This window comes from Uranotaenia lowii, unplaced genomic scaffold (genome assembly GCF_029784155.1).
Source record: "Uranotaenia lowii strain MFRU-FL unplaced genomic scaffold, ASM2978415v1 HiC_scaffold_825, whole genome shotgun sequence".
Classification (NCBI taxonomy): Eukaryota; Metazoa; Arthropoda; class Insecta; order Diptera; family Culicidae; genus Uranotaenia; species Uranotaenia lowii.
Window position 1 is genome coordinate 1 of NW_026598784.1, and position 19,278 is coordinate 19,278.

At 37.9% G+C, this 19,278-nt stretch overlaps 1 protein-coding gene across 1 annotated transcript; it reads right to left on the reverse strand.

The window, feature by feature from the left end:
* Window positions 1–7,702: 7,702 nt before the first annotated feature.
* Window positions 7,703–18,239, reverse strand: LOC129760909 (integrin alpha-PS2-like). Its single transcript, XM_055758589.1, has 5 exons — window positions 18,091–18,239; window positions 11,358–14,129; window positions 10,407–11,299; window positions 9,853–10,346; window positions 7,703–9,484 (listed from the first exon to the last, which is right to left on the reverse strand). The coding sequence occupies exons 1-5, from the start codon at window positions 18,237–18,239 to the stop codon at window positions 9,392–9,394; spliced, it is 4,401 nt and encodes a 1,466-aa protein (XP_055614564.1). The 3' UTR covers window positions 7,703–9,391.
* Window positions 18,240–19,278: the final 1,039 nt, after the last annotated feature.

Genomic DNA, 19,278 nt, shown 5'->3' on the forward strand with positions numbered 1-19,278 from the left:
TTCCAATACAAAAGGTTGATTGAACTAAAAACTAGAATCTACAATCAAAGTTAGTTTCAATTCACGAACGTCAAATAATGTCGTAGATCGAAATGTCTCAAGCCAAGGGTGATTCATACCGAAATTCCGCCGGAGGCGAAAAAAATTTCTGACTGACTGATCAAGTAATTTACCGTTACTACCGTCAATATTAACACGTGCAATTCAAATTACTCTTTCATTGGTTTATTATCGGTGAAAAAAGTGACTTTTGGTGATAAAAGTGACCATTTTTCGGAAAATAGTGACTTTAGTGACCAAATGATGAAAAAAGTGACTTTTTAGTGACTGACCCAAAAAAAGTGACCAAGTCACTAAAAAGTGACTCGCTACCAGCCCTGATTTTGGTCAATGGTGCGATCGTATTTTCCTACACCTTCTATACTCCTAGACATTTCATAAGGAAACTCCTACTTCTACGAGGCATTCGATAAACGTTAAATAAATATATATTGAGTTAAGTATTGAATGAAAATTATTACCATCCACATTTCATCCCTATCAAACTAGCTTTTTTCCCTAACAGTGATCCCTGTTTAATCAAAGAATTCTCAAAAGGCTTTTATAGTTGAAAAAAAAAAACAATATTTTGAATTGAATGTACTTTTCATAATATGCCGACAAAACCTTCTCAAACTACTTTTCGTGATTAATACCATTTTGAAAATTCTTCAATTCTTTCTTCTCCTTGCCTCTTTTTGAGCTTCATTGAATGTACAAAGTAATGTTCAAATTTTTGCTACTTTTGAAAAGATCTGATATTTTTTTTCGATTTACCAATCTGAGTTTCTACTAATCAATCAGAACATTTTATTATTTTTAAATGCTGGATATTTTGAGAAAAACAAAACGCGACCTTTTAAAATTACCTTGAAATTACATGGAAACAGTATTTTCAAGAGATTGAATTTTACTTGTTGAACGAAGGAATAAATCTGATGAACATATACGAATTTTGACAATAATGAATGATTCATCGCAGCAGAATCATTATAGAATGATGAGAGAATTGGAGAACAAACAGCAGATCTTGAGATGGAAATATAACAGCAATTGATAGTTAAAAATAGCTTTTATTTCGACATATGAAAAGAAACAAAAGTAACACACATGACATGCTCCTATTTATTTAAAAAAAAAGCAGATTATAATATCAACAAGTTTCAGCAATCTTGTCTGTCAAAAAAAAAGTTTATTTTAAGGTTTCCAATATGAGTGACAAGTTTACTTGATATGTTCTGGATTTATGCTCAAAAACTGATAAGAGCCTCCCCCCTCCTTTCCTTCCCTTCACCCGCTGGTGAATGGAGGTCGTGGTCTTTAATAATCATACCTATTTTTTTCGTTCCCGAAAATCCTCTTATATCAAATATAAATCCATTGGTTGATAAGTTTTTAAGCTTAACAACAAAATTTTTATGGAGCCCCCTCCTTTCTTCCCCTCTCTACACTGTAAAGCGTAAGGGTCTATAACAATCGGAGAAGCATATCTCGTAACCAAGAACCCTTCCATGCCATATTTGTTTCCATTTGTGGCTTCGTTAGCATATTTGAGAACTTATGCTAACAAAATTGTATTAGGCTCACCTCCCTCGTTCTATGTACCTACTCACTGAAAGGAGGATGGTGTCTCAGATAATTAAAGAATCATACCAAAATGATTTTCCATGTTAAGTTTTTTCTCGGATTTTGAAAAAAAAAGTTAAATGTAAGCTTTTTTCTTCCCTTCGTACATTCCCAATACTATCATCCTACAGGAAAAGGACAGGAATTGTTTCACATAGAAAAATTTCTCGTATTGAAATACCATGCCAAATTTGGTTTTATTTGCGTAGTAAATTTTTGAGTTATGCATAAACTTGAAAGAAAGTACCATCCCCCTTTCCGTTCTCCCATTGAATGGAGAAGTCAGAACTTAGTATTCATAAAAGTATTTTTCGTACTCAAATACTTTTTGATACCAAATTTGGTTTCGTTTGCTTGGTTTTTCTCGAGCTATGCTAAAAAATTGTATGGAAGCCCCCCTTTTCCCCGTTATATCTTTCCGCTGAAAAGGTGGGGCTTCAATCTATAATAGAAACATTTCTCGTATCCAAATACCCTCACCAAATATGGTTAAATTTGCTCGATCTTCTCTCCAGTTATACTGAAAATTGTAAGGGAGACCTCTCCTTCCCATTTTTATCCACCTCTTTGAAGGAGTGAGAGATACCAAATATTCATAGAAGCATTTCTCGTACCCAAATATCGTTCCGTGCCAAATTTGGTTCCATTTGCTGTTGTAGTTCTTGAGCTATGCAGTAAAAATTGATTGAAACTCCCCTCCCTCTTTCCTTTCTCCCCGATGGATGAGGGAAGGGGTCTCAAACAATCATTAGAACATATCACGTTCCCAAATACCTGCCCATGCCAAGTTTGGTTCCATTTGCTTTATTAGTTTTTGAGTTTAAAAAAAAATATAAAAGAGGCCACTCCCCCCTTTGTATCCACCTACTGGAAAGAGGGAGGGGTCTCTAATAATCATAGAAATATTTTTCGTATCCAAATACCCTCCCATGCTAAATTTGGTTCCGTTCGCTTTATTATTTTTCGAATTATGTAAAAAATATGAAAGAGGCCTCCTTCCCCTTTCTACTGAAACGAGGGAGGGGTCTCAAATAATCATTGAAATAAATTTTCGTATCCAAATACCTTCCCATGCCAAATTTGGTTCCAATATCTTGATTAGTTTTCAATTACGAAAAATCCCCTCCCCTCTTTCTATCACCCCACTGACCTAATATGTGCCTAATATTAATAGAAATATTACTCGTTCCCAAATACCACCCCATGCTAAATGTGATACCATTTACTTGATTAGTTCTCGAGTTATGCAAAAAATTGCCTTTTGTTTGGGAAGCTCCTCCCCCCCTCCATGAGAGAAGGAGGGGTCTCAAACCATAATAGCAACCTTTTTCTGCCTCCAATACACCCATCTGCCAAGTTCCACGCAAATCGGTTCAGTAGTTTCCGAGTCTATAGGGAACATACAGATAGACAGACAGACAGACAGAAATCCATTTTTATATATTTAGATAGGAATATTACACAATGTTTATGACAAAAAGGTACTATTACAACCTCTTGTTTAGCTCTAAATACTACTTTAAGGCATGAAATATGTGATTGATTGATCCAGAATGTCATTTTGCACTTTCTGAGTACACTGGATTCTTTTTTAAACGATCGTATTTTACACGGTTTTATTTTAAACGATTTTTTCAAACGATTTTCTCGAAATAAGACGATTTCCGAACATGTCGAAAACAAGTTCTATAAACTCCCGCTTTTTTTTCAAACCACTTTTGGGTGGTAAATTGATTCGGACGTTGCTTTCCGACAGATACATGGGCCGGAATGGCCAATTAGAGACTTTGTGGAAGTTCCGGAACAACCGTGGCTTGAAAATCAAAACAAATCAATTCAAAACAAACCTTTGAGCGTCTCGATTTCACTCAAATCACTCCAGAATGGTCTACTTGATTGGAAATGGACGATTTATAGTCCAAGTTGGCCACTTTACTCGAAATGAGCATGACATTTTGCCCTGTTGTTTTGAACCTTTTTTAAACGATTTCTTTTTTTGCACGTACACAACAATCGTTTAAAAAAAGAATCCAGTGTATTCTCAATTTAAAGTAAACATAAATCCCTGAAACACAGGAAAAAAATCAAACAAGCTCTTTAAAAAGTATAGAGGTTTCAGAAAATGGTTGAAGATTGACATAACTTTAAGCGAGTGAAAACGAGCGATTTTTGAGTGAAACGAATGAAACTACAAAAAATGTCGGCCCGGTTTACGAAATTGTTAGCAAATAAATTTTCATGAAAAAGGCCAAATCAAAGAGCATTACGCAAGGATGGTAAAATGAATGTTGGAATATTTTAGCAAACTAGTAGTACCTAGTTACCAGCACTAGTTACTATGAAAAATTTACCAAGAATCAGAAAATTTTCGTCGATTTGCTATGGGAGCCCTCGTTACCCGGATTAGGGGGGTCTTTTTTATACTATTCATAGAGTTGCTGGGGAAAAATACATGTGTACACCAAGTTTGATATAAATCCCGTGGAAAATGATCGGTTTGTTTCATGTTTTACGTCAATTTTATATAACAAATAGCAAGCGCAAAAACAGCGAACAGCTAATATGGACGACCCCTTTGGCTGACTCCTTACACAAAATTTGATAGCTGAAATCGATCCGACACAATCCGACGAAAGTAACGTTAATATCGTGTAAACAATTTTTGTCTTGTATGGACGACCTCCTTCGAAAATGCGATTTTCGGATGAAATATTTATCAAAATATAAGTTTTAAGAAAAAAACAAGAAATCGTTAGAGACTAAAGCTATTGGTAAAAAAAGTGGATTTAACTAGATTAAAATGGTGCGGTGGTGTATAATATTCTAGGGACCTTAAGTTTTTTTTTTTAAATTTTGTTCCGATTTTTCGATAAATCATAATTTTGACATCACTGTCGGCGCGAAAGACTGAGATAATATGTTTGCTCTCCATCCAATTTCAACTGGTGAGTGGTGGAAACGAACCTTGCTCTCGATTTGTGAGCTTTTCTCTACACCCTTCATTGGAAACGAGCCTTGCTCTTGATTTTAGACTTGGATGGAGCACTGACGGCAATTTATCAACAAAAATACGACACGAATCACCTTCAATTATAGTGATTACTGCTTTTAAGAATGACTTCTTGAAAACATATTAGCATTCGAATCAGGTTGTTGGTTTGACTTTGAGACATCAACTTACCTAGTTTTTTTTTTGCGCTGCTGCCACGGCAGGTTGTTTTACTTTTTTATCGGGATTTTAAAAACTTATTCTGCTCGCCATCACTTTGAGATGAAACAATTTTAAGTCAGCACATAATGCGAAATCACTTTTTTACACAACACCTTGAGAAACATTTAACATTTTCAAACTTTGCTTCAAATTTATCTAGTAGTTGAACACTTAAATTGCTGATTCTTCCCGATCTAATCACCTATATCTTATCCCGAATAAATTCCTCAAATCGACCGAACCATGGCAACAAAACTTTCGAACTGGAGTAAATATACAAAATATACACACGGCGGCATGAGATTCTTTTCTTATGACTAGGAGAAGACTCGAGCGAGAAAGACAAGACGATACACTTTTTTGCTTTTTGATAGTAAATTTTCTCTGGGCCGTCATCTTTCTCGCGATTTTCAAAACAAATTAAAAGCTTATGCTCAACAATCTCCCGGATTTGGGCTACTAGGCCGTGGCGAAAGCTTTCGAATAAGCATTTATGTATTTATACATATTTTTAAAAAGTTTTATGTTTATTTTTATATAATTTATTTATTAACTATAATGTATCATAAACCATTCATCATACTATCATAAATCTTCTGTCTTTTATTAACTATCCACTTTCTTTTATTTTCTATCTTCTATCTTCTATCTTCTATCTCCTATCATCTATCTTCTATCTTCTATCTTCTATCTTCTATCTTCTATCTTCTATCTTCTATCTTCTATCTTCTATCTTCTATCTTCTATCTACTATCTTCCATCTTCTATCTTCTGTCTTCTATCTTCTGTCTTTTATCTTCTATCTTCTATCTTCCATCATTTATCTTTTATCTTCTTTTTTTATCTTCTTTCATCTATCTTCTGTCTTCAATTTTTTTAACTCTATTTTCTAATTTCTTCCTCTAATATCTGCTTTCAAATTTGATAATTGAATTGGAAACCTTAACGTCATTGTGCTCTCATTTTATCTTTTTTCTTCTCTCTCTTTATTTCGGCTTTTATTTATTAAACCTGGTAGCTTTTTATTTCTATCTTCGACCTTTTATCATTTGTATATTTGATTGCCGATCTTACTTCTTTGGCTATTTTCTTATTTAATCTTTTATCTTTCATTTTAAGTTGTCTATCATTTTAATAATTTAATAAAACTTATTCAACATAAGAAAATTTTAATTCAAGATTTCTTTTGGTATTATTGTAATCGAAATTTTCCTAAATACCATCAAGTCACCATTCACCGCCCAGACACCATTTACCGCCCAAAATCACACTTTTGAGTGTATTTTGTAAAAACTGGGATGATTTCTCCCAAAATAAGATCCGTGTTCTGTGTCGGTATCATCGTTCGACCATTTCACTGAAAAAACATCACTTAGTTATGCTAACTATAGCCAGAAAAAAAAATTGTTTTTTCGTTTCCGGTCAAATTATTGAATTCGACTCCGAACTAAGCATTACTGTGCTCCTAGGGTAAAAAGGGTTTTTGTTTACTAGATAGTACCTTTTGACCTAAAATCGACTTGAAACGATAGTTTTATTTTCGTAGAATAGATTTGCATCAGAAAATTTTCGATTTTTTCAATAGTTGTTGTTTTTTTAAGCGTTTAGTGATGGGCGGTAATTGGTGTATAAATAAAAGTGTGGGTTCCTAATGACCGGTCACGCACAATTTCTTTGTTTTTAACGCATGTATTGAGTCAAATATGTAAATTGTAAGAAGCATTTAGTTTGATTAGGTTAGAAAATGATGTTTTATCGCTGAAACTAACCGCTTACTTGAGGCTGTTTGCCGGGAATCATCATTTTGTCAGTCAACGCACTTTGTTAAAATTTGAACAAAATTTGCGGGAAAAATTTCAAAAAATGTTTTCTCTCGAGATCCAAAATATGGTTTTGACAGCACGTTACATAGAAAATACTAAAAAGAACAGTTTCCGTGTTGTTAGATAGTTTTTCCTTTAAAAAACATTATCGATACCCGAAAAAGTCGAGTGGGTGGTAATAGGGCCAGTTGAACACCCCAAAGTTTAGTTAATTGTTTTGAAAGGCGCACATTTTTCGCATTCCACTAAATTTTTTATAGAAAGTAGATCCGTTTTGAGATGTATTGGAAAAGAAAGCGAATAAAAATCTGCCTTCGTTTTTTTATTACACACATTTGAAGTTGAAAAACCGCTTAACTGGGCGGTAGATGGTGACATGATGGTATTAATGTTTTCCAATTTTCTCTTTATTTTAAGCCGAAATGTATTATTCGACACGTTCGCCTTTATACTGAAAGCTCCCCATTTGCTCGAATGCTCTCTTTCTCTCTGAAATCCAATCGCATTTCAAAGAGAATTACTCACAATCTTGAGAGAGTGCTGCTGCCTAAACTTAAGAAAACAATCAGCTGTTGCATTCGACAGTCAAATTCCTTTGAATTAAAACACAATCTGGATATTAATTTTCCTTGATAGAGTGTCGTAAATAAGTCATTGAACTTAACTCTAATAGCGTTGAAGATAAAATTGATGTTTCTTTTCAACGGTCGAAGGTTGCTTCGATGATTTTGGCCGAAGCGTGTAGGGCTAGCAGCTATAAAGCGATAGCAGTGCCACCTATGGTCGACTAGCGCAAACATCGTAAGCTTCGGGTTCCAGAAAAGCTTCGTCGAGCTCAGCGCCGTTTCTCAAGCGTCATTGTAAAATTAGAACTTTTTTTTAAGCAATTTAACAAAACATAGTCAAATTACTGTTTTTTTTTTGTAAAGATTCAATCTAACATCGAATTCACTTTTTATTAGGATGTTTTTCGAAGAGCAAAAATCAAAGCACAACAAAAGAGTACAGGTGTTATAACTTTATTTTTCGTATGTTTTTTATATCTCTTTATGATACCGTTTTTCTTTCTATTCAGTATTGTACAAAAACGACGAAATCAAGAAGTATGTACAATCAAATCCTACAGGTAAGTGTATGTGAAAACTTTTGCTGATTTGTTACTTTGTTCCAATTTATTCTAACTAAAAGGCAGAGGGCACTGTCCTAGAGACTATGTTTGTATAGTGCTAGTAGTTATTGTATAGCTTTATTACTAGTTTGGTAGTATTTTTTTAGCATTACGAAAACGGGGTTTTCTACAAAAGTTTAGGACAAACGAGCAAAGAAATCCGGTTGGAAAAAGTGATTAGAAGGTTTAGATTTACATGAAACGCCTTCAACACATTTTAATACTTTTCTGAAACTGTTAAAATTTTCAATCTTTTTCAGTATCTATTGATTAAAGCATTAAATTATTGATTTCAATTTAAGTAAAATATTTTTTCTAATTTACAATTTCGTTTGTTATTTTCAGTTTGTTTCAAAAAAAGATTATATCATTTTAACAAAACACATTCAACATTACAATACTTCTCTTTATATTTTAATGTACGTTCGCTTAGCTTGTATGTTTTTTTTTTCAAAGTTTTGTTGCTATATGATTTCACATTCGTTACATGGCACCAAATTCTCGTTAACCGTTTCGATTTCTTTATATTATATCATCTACATATGTTTAAAAACTATCCAAGAAGGCACTTTTTTATTCTTCAGAATTCCCTTCTTAACAAATAAATAACTACAAGGCGTTCTTTGATTTGTTACATTTAGAATATTAGCTACCACTAGCCTACTACAGTATTATTTAGAGTTAGATCTATCGAGCTTCGTTCGTTCTGTTTACTTTATTCAACACATTATTATTGAATAACTTTGCAGTGGTGCTTGCTACACAACTGTCGAAAAGCGGGATTTTTTGTCACATGAATTGCACTATGGTTGAGATTAGAAAATTAGCTTTTTTTTTGTAAATGAATTTTAGATTCGTACAGATTATTCAATCGGATTGACTAGTTAGTTTAAGCATATTTCCATAAATCTATGTTTATTTCGTATTTCGCTTAATTTGAAGGCGAGAACGAGGAGAGAAATTAACTAATATGTAGAAAGATCAACCGATCGATGGTACAAAAATAATGGCAGATTCGGAGAGTAAGTTGATCGTCTTTCTCGTTTACTTCATAAGCCTAAATTTGTCAATGTACACCGTTCGTTTCGTCAGTCAAAGTGATACGATATTATTAAAATAAACAAATAAATTATTCTTAAAGTAAAACGTAGAAATTATACAAACGAAAAAATAGGGAAATAAATTAATCAAATTAATTTTCAATAATGGCTTCCTACCAAAAAGATATTTTTCAAACATTCAAACTAAAGAAACTAAGTTATTTAAAATCCCTCATGGTCCGGCCCAAGATTTTTTTTCGTTATCTGGCTGTGGATAATCTCAATCTCTGGCTATGGAACTGCAAAGTTGCACAGTTCGCGCTATACAAAACTTCAAGCGTAGATACGTTGATGGTGGCTGGTTGTCCTTAGAACTTTTGGACTGTTTTTTAAATCCTATATCAAGCGGGCAGCCCTTGCTCGTCGCTGTAAGTATAGCTTGCTAATTTTTTTCCAGACTCTCTATGTCTGTGGTCACATGTTTCTACAGGTGCTCATCGCCATGGTAGTTTCCGTTCCGATTCAGCGGCTGTCGCTCTTGGGTATCGGTCGGCCGATTCCGTTTGAAGAAACCGCACTGAAATTGAAGGAAAAAGATTTTTATAATAACACATGTTGTTTTGTTTATCGATCTTTATCCACGATGAGAGAGACTACAAGACTCAGACTTTTTTTTTTTTTTTTTTTTTTTTTTTTTTATACGGGATTTTCATCCTCTGGGATGATTCATCCCTACAAGACTCAGACTGGCCTCATCAATAGAGATAGATACAGCAGGGATCAGTTGTGCTAGCAATCGCTAACTCCAACTTTGTTTGTTCAGTTTGAAAACATGTGTGAAGCAAAACTCCTACTGTTTTTGATTTTGAAACAAGTATTTCAGCTATCCAAAACGGATCCGGGGTAAAACTCTCTGAGAGCTAATTTTTTAGAAGTCAATCTTACCTTCGACAAAGCCCAAATGAGCAGCAACAGGATAAGCGTTCCGATGATGGCAGCCAAAATGTACACCCACAGTGGAATTTCGTCCGTCTTGGGAATCGGTTCTGGTCTGGCGAGAGCCTGGATTTCGTGCGACTTCAGATGAATTTCCTTGGGCCGTCCGATGTATGGCAGCCGGGTTACCCGAGCTACCGTCATGGTCGAGAAGTTAATGGGCCTTGTAGACGAGATTTTGTTTAGGGTGTGTGCCACCAATCGCGATCGCAGCGCAATGAAGGCCACATGTTTGTCGTCGATCGGTCCCGCCAGACAACGGATAATGGCACACCGGGTGCTTTGGCACTGTAGAGCCGCATCCAACTTGCGATCGTTCTCGTCCTTGATGTCGATCACCTGTCGTCGTTGCCTCTGGCGATCGAATTGCTGATAGTACTTGAACCGTTGATCCACGTTATCATGACCTTGGTTCAGGTTCGAGCGGGAGTGATGTTGATATGCTGAAAGTTTAAGAAAAAATATTAGAGTGGGTCTATGGACACAAAGCTCCGAAGGCTTACTTGAACCATAACTTCCTCTGCTACCTTGATCATGATCGTCGTAGTGATCGTCTCCATCTTCGTATTCATCAACGTAGTCGCCATCGTCATCGTCGTTGTGCCCCGCTCCATAAGAAGAACTTTGATGGTGTTGCGAATAGCTGCTACCTTGACTTCCACCGTACTGATGTTGACTAGATCCAGCCGTAGCAGCTGAATGCTGGGTTCGATCGGATGAGGAAGATGACGTGGACCAAGAGGAAGACGAAGAAGACGACGACGAACTTCCACGATTCTGTTGGCTCTGTTGACTGCTACCTTGCTGTTCTCCATAAGAGGAACCACCGTGAGAAGTATGCTGACTATGTTGACTGCCACCTTCTCCATAGGAGGAACTTCCTCGGGAAGCCTGCGAACTTCCACTGGCAATGTGACTGCTGCCTCCAGTTCTACGAACCTCCTCGTCCACGTTTTGACGGCTGAGTACGCCCAGATCTACGGTAGCTGTTTGGAATCCTCCCCGACCTTGAGCCATCCGTTCAATCGTCGATACCCCGGTGATCAAGCCCGCCCTTGAAGGTTCACCATCCTGCTGACTATGCATACGTCGCCTTCCACCAGTAGAACTACTACTGTCGGTTCCTTGGATAGCCGCATGCGTTCGTGAGCTCAGATCGGAAATGTCCTGGTTGACTTCTTCCGTGCGAGCTGATTCCGTTTTGTAGATACCGCCTTGGCCTTGGCCGTAAGATCCTGAGCCTGAACTTCGGTCGTAGCTCGATGACGAGCTTCCACTACCATAGTTGGAAGATGATGAACTTCCTCTTCCATAGCTGGAGGAGACGCTTCCACTTCCATAACTGCTACTGCCACCAGCAGATGCCGATACTGAGCCTGATCGAGATGCATCGGTACTGAAAGTAGAAAGAAACATTAGGACCTGTATGATAAACAAGAACTGAGGATGCTAACCTTTCACTCTGTCGATAGTAGTTGGAGATAACGCGGTTGTTCACGCTTTCATTCGCCGTCGTCGAAGCAGCTCGATTCCTCTCGTCCTGTCGATAGATATCGCTGAAGTCCTCCTTATGCACGGTCTGACCATCAGCGGCCGCGTTGGCTCCAAAGCCAGCGAAAGCAGCCACTGCCTTAATGCCACCACCACCGTAGTGCTCGGTACTGCTCTCGCTAACGTGCACCCGTCCATCCTGTCCCTGGTAAACGGTTCGATTGCGGCTGGCACTGTACGTCACTGCCGGTCCACCGTTGACGCTCGACGAGTTCCAACTGCTAGAGTAAGAGTACTCCCGAGAAGATCCTCCAGAAGTACCAAGACCACCTGCAGCGGCTCCGGCAGCGTTGTACCGATTTCCTCCTCCGGAAGCGTATTGCGTCTGCGATTGAGTCTGTGCCGCGGCAGCGGATTGCGCCCTCCGTTGATGGACGTACGAAGCGTCCCCGGTAGATTCCTGGTGCTCTTCGTCGTCCAAACGTTGCTTATCGGTATCGGTTAGAGTTTGAGTCCTGTGCACGCTACCAGACCCTCTCGACGACGATGAACTACTGCTACTGGAGCTTTGGAACGAACTGGAACTTGAGCCTCCCGAAGAGGAAGAAGAAGAGCCAGTAGTTTCCCGGGTGATTCCACTGAAACCTCCGGAGGAAGAGCTGCTAGTGGCACGGTATTCGGTTCGTGAAGCCGATTCGTGGTTGATTGCTGAGGCGCCCACTTTTTCGAGGTAGCTTTTCCTTGGGTTATCAACGGCGATATCTTTCGGATTGACGTAGCTGCTTGGCTGACATTTGATGTTTCCACTGGTTTCGGGTTGAACCAGGAGGTACATCAACGGGTCACCATCGTTGGTTTCGTATGGCCAAAGTACGTAGAACTCGGCCTCGTCGATTGCTGAAGGACCTTCGTTACGAATTTCGTAGATGTGGACCACTTGGGGTCCGAGATGGTGTTCGGTTTCTGATTCCTCAAACGATCGGTACTCAGTGTAGTTGTAGAGGAAATCTTCAGGCAGTGAAACACCAGAAATCGAAAGATCAGTCTTGATGGTGATTCCTACGCTCTTGCGGAAAATGTTATCCCCATGAGCACCTTCTGCTTCAGCGTTCGTAGAGTTAGTTTCCATGTAGAATTCATAGCTCGGAGCCATTCCAACCTTGATCGACGGATGTAGATGGACTCGGAAGTTGACAACTTTGCCACTGGGCAGAGGATTTCCAATATCGCACCGAAGTGTTCCGTTTGTGGCGCCTGGTGGAGTTGAGCAGAGAATGGTGGTGTCCTTGATTTCACCTATCCTTTCAACACGTCGGAAGTTCAGTTCTGGAGGGATGGTCATGTAATATCCTGCTTCGAAAGCGTCTTCTCCTAAATTGGAGATCAGAACATCAATAGCAAATCCTTTTCCAGATCCCAGTAGATACTCGTCAACCATTTTGACTTCCATCTTCAGGTCCGGAATGCAAACATTATCCGGTCCACAGTTCTTCTGAATGTTGATTGAATCTTTCTGGACGGTTCCTCGATTTTGATCCAACACTGGTTCAACGGTGGCACGTCTCCTGCGCTGTTGACTGTAGCTGCTTTGACGCAAATTATACTTCATCTCAACTTCCAACGGAGTGATTTTATCTCGAATATTTTCAGCGATATACACCCTCTCACTTCTGCATTCAAGTTTTCCTCGATACAGTCGCACCGATTGATTCCGAATGTTGCGTCCTTCTTCATTGACGAAGAACATACGAGGGTTACGAGATTTCTTGGAGTCCAGTACCCACGAAACCTCAATATCCAGGGTCGGTGGAACATTGATACCGTTGTACTTCATGCATGAATTGAACACGGTACATGGCACTTGCTTTCGATCCCTCAGAGTACAGTTGCGATCTTCCAAGGAAATGAGTTTATTTTCGGTCTCGAAGAGTGTGCTAGCTTCCATCACGGCGACCGGGCGGGACTTGAAAACCAGAGCCTTATCCGACCCATAGGCTCCAACAACCATATCCGGATACTGATTACCATCGAGATCGATCCCTCCGGCAACCGAAAACCCAAACGTTGAAATCTTCGTTACTCCAGCCATATCTTCGGCCAGAATAATCTGTGAAGGTTTCTCCAGCGGACCTCTCGCCGATCCATGGTACACGTAAACCGCTCCATTTCCATTAGGTCCATCGTAAGGCGCACCGACAGCGAAATCTCCAAACCCGTCCAAGTTTATATCACCAAGCGAGCACACCGATAGTCCAAATCTCGCCTTTGAGTTAACCCCATCACGTGTTTCGACCTCCTGGAACTTGTTCACCTTATCCTGGTAGATGATGTAAACCCGTCCCGTCTCGTATTTCCCTTCATTGTTGGGTTCCGTGTGCATCGGGGCTCCCACGATCAGATCGTCCAATTTGTCTCCATCGACATCCACAACGGCCAACGAATACCCAAAGTAAGCACCGATCTGTTCTCCGGTAATGTTCTGCTGGTTGGTCATGTTCCAGGAGAAGATCAGTACCTTACCGAGAAGGCCACCACCTCGTGGCATTCCGACGGCCACTCCGAGGCTTCCGTCGCCGTTGAAATCGCCGGTAGCCGACGAGTACCCCAAATAGGAATCGTCCTCCGACGAAGTGCTCTCACCCGTCGAGTAAACCTTATCGCGGGGATTGTTCAAGCCGAACGAGTAGATTTGACCTGAAGATTTCGGCACAAGGGAGGTTAAGAAAAGTTCGTATTAGTACCCAAGAATTGCGAATGTTAAATTAACAGAAGAGAAAAGTTACTGAAGAAAGATTTGCCCAGAAAAGATAATTTAAGTATGGGGGTTAGGAAGAATCGTTTAGGATTCGGTTGGTTGAAGTACTGTTTAAGGAATTAGGAAGCGTCGCTAAAGGTTTGTTTGTCAGAAGGAAAAATGGTTCAACCCAATTCACAGTCGACACGGACTTGATGTGTGAATAGGGATGTTGTAGATGTTGGTGAGTAGATAAGCGTATGAAAATCCATCGTTTTGTGGAGTTTGGTTTTGGTTTTGGTATTGGTTGATGGCTGATTGGTTGAATTATTAGCATAAGCCGGCAGTTTTATTTATGAGGGATAGAGAAGTCAATCCCAAGTGGTATGGTTTGAGTATCGAGTTGTTTTAAGTACTACTATGGAGTAAGGGGTCTACCCGAAGCGTTTTGTTTATTATATACGAGCACACTGTTTAAAGAAATACCTGTTCAGCTTTGGCCAACATTGAGTAGAGTCCCATCAGAAGTGGTTGTGTTGAGGACAACATTTACAAGGGTTAGCAAAACCAACATTCTATTCTAAGTCTAGTCTACATAATCGGCTACAAATGATGATCAGGGAAAACTATTTGTATGCTGCGATATTCACTGCGCTAAACAGAAGCTCGATACCAAGTATTCACAGCAATGAATAAATCATAATTTTACGTTTCTAGTGTTACAAAAGATGCGTGCCTGAAAAGTTGTAATAATGTGTAAATCAAACCCCAGATTGTTAAATCAAGATTTAAAGCGCTTAAAATGGATCAAAATACATATTTCAATATGCTGGTAACAGGGCCGGATTAAGCCATTGGGGGGCCCGGGGCAATTTTTTTCGTGGGGGCCTATATGATTTGATTTATTTATTCAAATGCTATCCCAGAGAATACAAAACATTTTAAAAAACATTCTGAAAGAACTGGATATGAGCTCAGTTTACTATCTTCAAATAGCCATGTTGTCTGCGTAGAAGATAGTTTCTGGTACCTTCAAATAAAAATTATTAATTAATAAGGTGCAAACATTGCGGAAGAGTTTAGACGTTTTTAAACAATGAATGCTCTGATTTGAGCTTTTAAAATGCTCAATTAAATTTTCAATTTTTTTAATACCCTTATCACCACCTTAAATTCTCTGATTTAGAAAAATGACCGGATATAAATTTTAAATGATTTTCATTTCATCATTCATTGATCGTCTGGTTTGTGATTCATCGAGAGATATTTACCTCATAACAATTGGGAAGTATCATGAAGATTAGAAAAATTGAATACAAGAAAATAAACAAAATAATTAAATTCAAATTCCAAAGAGATGCAGACATTAGATTTTAAGAATTCAAGACTAAAAATCAGGTTAGATTCAGAACCACAATTCAGTGTCTCAAATCTTTAATCATAATTTCCAATGAAGTTTTGAGAAACAAAATATGAATTAAATAAAAAAAGAAATTCAAAGTTATAATCAGAACCAATGCAGAAATTGCACGAAATGTGAATTTCAATTTTATATCTTTGAAACAGAAAAAAAATGTTTTCATGAAATGTTTATGAATAATCTTCTCATCAGATAAAAAAAGTTGTTATCAAATTGTTATTCTAAATGTGACAAAAGTGGTATAAGTGCAAAAAGGATCGATTGGAAAAACAAATTCAGATTAGAGCTTAAATGTTCAAAACACAGAATCAGTTATCATAGAAAAAGTCAGATAAGGAATCCAAATGAGTTTAGAACCTTAAACAAAGATCCTGAATTCTCAAAATTTAGAAGAACCATGAAACTGAACTTCAGTAACTGGAGAAAAACACAAGACTTGAAAATCTCAATGAATTGAATCTGGAAAAAGATATATTAAAATTATAGAAATATTCATGTTAAGAGAATCACTCAATGATATTTGCAACTTTACTATGAGATCATGTTTTATAATAATTTGAGAATGATCATATGGAAAATGATATGTTGATTTCAGGTTATTAAGTTTAGTAGATGATAAAATTTTGGTTAAATCAGTTGAAAATATTTCAATATGAATTTCAATTTGAGGTGTTTTGTCTCATATTCTCCAAAATTTTTGTTTCGAATTTGGTTCACAGTAGTTTTGTTCAGATTTTGTGTTGAAATTTTTGAAATTTAATACCAAGATTTTAATATTCTTAGCTCGCAAAATGCAGGAAAACTTCTTCACTGCTAACTCTAGGGGGCCCCCTTAACTTATGCAAGAGAAAAACTATTCTAGATATTATTTCCCGAGGGCCCCTTTAGTTTTTATATTTCAAGTTTTCATTTCGATTTTCTAGTTTTGATTTCTTTTCATAGATTTTTAGAAATTGAAGTAGTATGATTAAAGGAATGTTAAAACTTTTTTTTCCTTCGGGGGGCCCCCCTGAGCCGTGGCAATTGCCCCTTTTGCTCCCCCCTTAATCCGGCCTTGGCTGGTAAGCAAAACGGTTATCAATCATATCGTCTTGCAAATGTCTTCTTCAAGAGCAAATACATACATCAGAGAAAAAAACTCTACATTGTTCTTATTGAGCAAATTTCTCTTGATATATACAAACTTACTATGTACTTACAACATAGTACATCTCCAAAAAAACAAGTTCTCTTATCGTTAGCTTTAAATTTTGCAAGTCTGTATTAAAACTAATAAAACCTTCAAAAGAATTTACTAAATTACAACAAGAAACTACTAAATTCTTGTACGAACATTTTTCCCTAAATTTGGTTTTCAATACGGTTCTCAATCATCGGTTGAACGTAAAACAAACTTCATTTAAAGACTCAAAATAAAAAAGAACAATCTTGGAGCTCATATATATTTAGGTTTTATCAATTTTGAAGCAATCATTTTCATAACTGTTCATTAGAGTGGCAATGGATGAATGGGAGAAAATTTATGATGGAATTTTGAAAACCGACCATACATGTTTTGTAGATTTGAAAACTGACCTGGGCAAAATTTCAGCTCAATGGAATTTGATTTAGGGGTGCCCAAAGCGCTCCGGATTTCTTTTGGTTTCCCCGTTTTTGGATTATTGAAATCCTAGTCATTTTTAGCCTTTTTTTTTCGAGATAACACCATCTCGACGTTACATGCATTTTAAGTAGTTTAATTTAGATTTTCCGATTTCCTTTGATCCCCTTTTAGGTGATTTTTAGGGTCCAAAAACCCAATACTCTGAACGCTTTGAGGTACCCCTTGAAATTTGAAATTTTGAACAGGTCAGTTTTTCGAGCTAATCTACACAATGTATATGGTCGATTTTCGAAATTCGACATGACCCATTTGGCTGCCTCCCTTCTGTTTATTCAACAACTAATTTATTTCATATAAATACAAAAGTTTTCCGAAAACATGGATACTAAATTTCCAAAACAGTTGTCATACCAGAGGTTCGTAAAAATATTTACGAATCCTACATACGTAGGGGAGAATGAGGATACTTGATCCCTGAGGGTACTCGATTCCTCAGCTTTATCTCTAAACTGGAATGTCTTACATAGACCAGATGTTCTTAAAAAATGCCAACTAGAACAAAACAACAAACCTGTTATCTAAAAAAAAATTTAAAAGTTTTATTTTTTGAGTTATTGCACTTTGTTTAAAAAATTTAACAAATTTTGATTTGAAGATTTTTTTTCCTCGCTTTAAAATGTATCCAGCACGAAAAAGTTTAACGAAAATGTTTATTCCATTATGTCAATCGTTTGAGTATAATTTGAACTTTGTAAAGCCATATTTTAGTAATAGTAATATTTTTCGATTCGAACCGCCGTGTGATACAGACGTGTTTTCGCGCAGTTCCTTAAGTTAAAATTATTTATTTTTTCGTCAGAGCCGTCTAGTGCTCGAAGTGCCTTCGTCAGTATAATTTTTTTTTTCAAAAGTTTATAAAAAAGTGTTATAGAAACATGCCGTGCCATATCGCCACATGTAATATCGTTGATAGCGTCCACCTTTGGACGTGTACTGGACCATGCCACCGAAGGTACCATGCTGCCTGTATTGGAGTGCAGCGGAATTGCGAAGAATCGATCAGGCGGTCCATGCTCCCGGTGTGCCATGACTGCCAACTTTCAATGAACGAGCAGATTGACCATACAAAAATGATGACCCAGCAAACACAAATATTGGAGCAGCTCAAATTGCAAAATACGGCACATGAGAAGTTGAGCTCTAAGGTTTCAAAATTGTCATATATTGAAACTTTGATTGAGGGTATCGATACACTCTCGAATCAAATAAGTATCCAAAAAAATGAACTCTCCTCATTGATAAAAGCGGCCATGCGACCATCTCCGTCAGCAGATAATTTATTTGACACGCTCTCATCGTCTATGAAAGAGCAATACGTGTCAACTTTCGACGCACATAAAAAGAAGATGGCGCAAACCTTCGAAATGCTGGAAGAAATGATCTCAGGCCATCAAAATTGCCTTATGTCCATGGTGGAGGAGCAGCACAAAAATTGCTTCTCCAATTTAGAACAGGAGCTTACTCCTTCGCTCCAGTCCATTGCCTTGGAACTTAATGCACTAAGGGCAACCGTCCAAAACCCATCGAGTAACGTGGACCTGATTGATGAACTACGGTCGATTCACGACGCAGTTGCAGCAAAACCAGTCACCCCTTTGCTTGAACCAAGAACGTGTTTGGCCGAGGAATTGAATCAACAAATAAGTCAAAAAATTGTCTCAGGTTGGCGCCTTCTGGGTACCAGAAAAGTATGGAAAGCCGATTGGACGGAATACGACAATCGACAGTTGCGCCGCAAGAAGCAGCAACTAAAAGCCGATAGAGCAAAAAAAAGACGGCAACGCAAGGCGCGTAATATTAACAACAATAATATGAACCCCCACATCAATAGCCGTTCTACCCACAACATGAATTATCCACTACCGCCTGATCGAGAGCTTCTTGCGGCGGCCAAAAACCTTTTTTCGCGTCCGCCAGCCAGCCCCAGTAAACGCAGAAGCAAACGAGGTATCCAATTTATAAGGGGTGAAACTTTAAACCCTCCAAAGGACAACGTTCGAGGAACACCAAGCCCCGTGCCGTCACCACGCCGTAATAGACGTCCGGTAATCACTGCACCCACCGTCC

Bases quoted from the DNA above. Each gene is read 5' to 3' on its own strand.
- LOC129760909 (XM_055758589.1), bottom strand. From the start codon at position 18,239: ATGGCACACCGGGAGCATGGACCGCCTGATCGATTCTTCGCAATTCCG. The intron at 10,347-10,406 runs GTAAGCCTTCGG...TTAAACTTTCAG, and splicing joins CAGAGGAAGTTATGGTTCAA to CATATCAACATCACTCCCGC. The intron at 9,485-9,852 runs GTAAGATTGACT...CTTCAATTTCAG, and splicing joins TCATTTGGGCTTTGTCGAAG to TGCGGTTTCTTCAAACGGAA.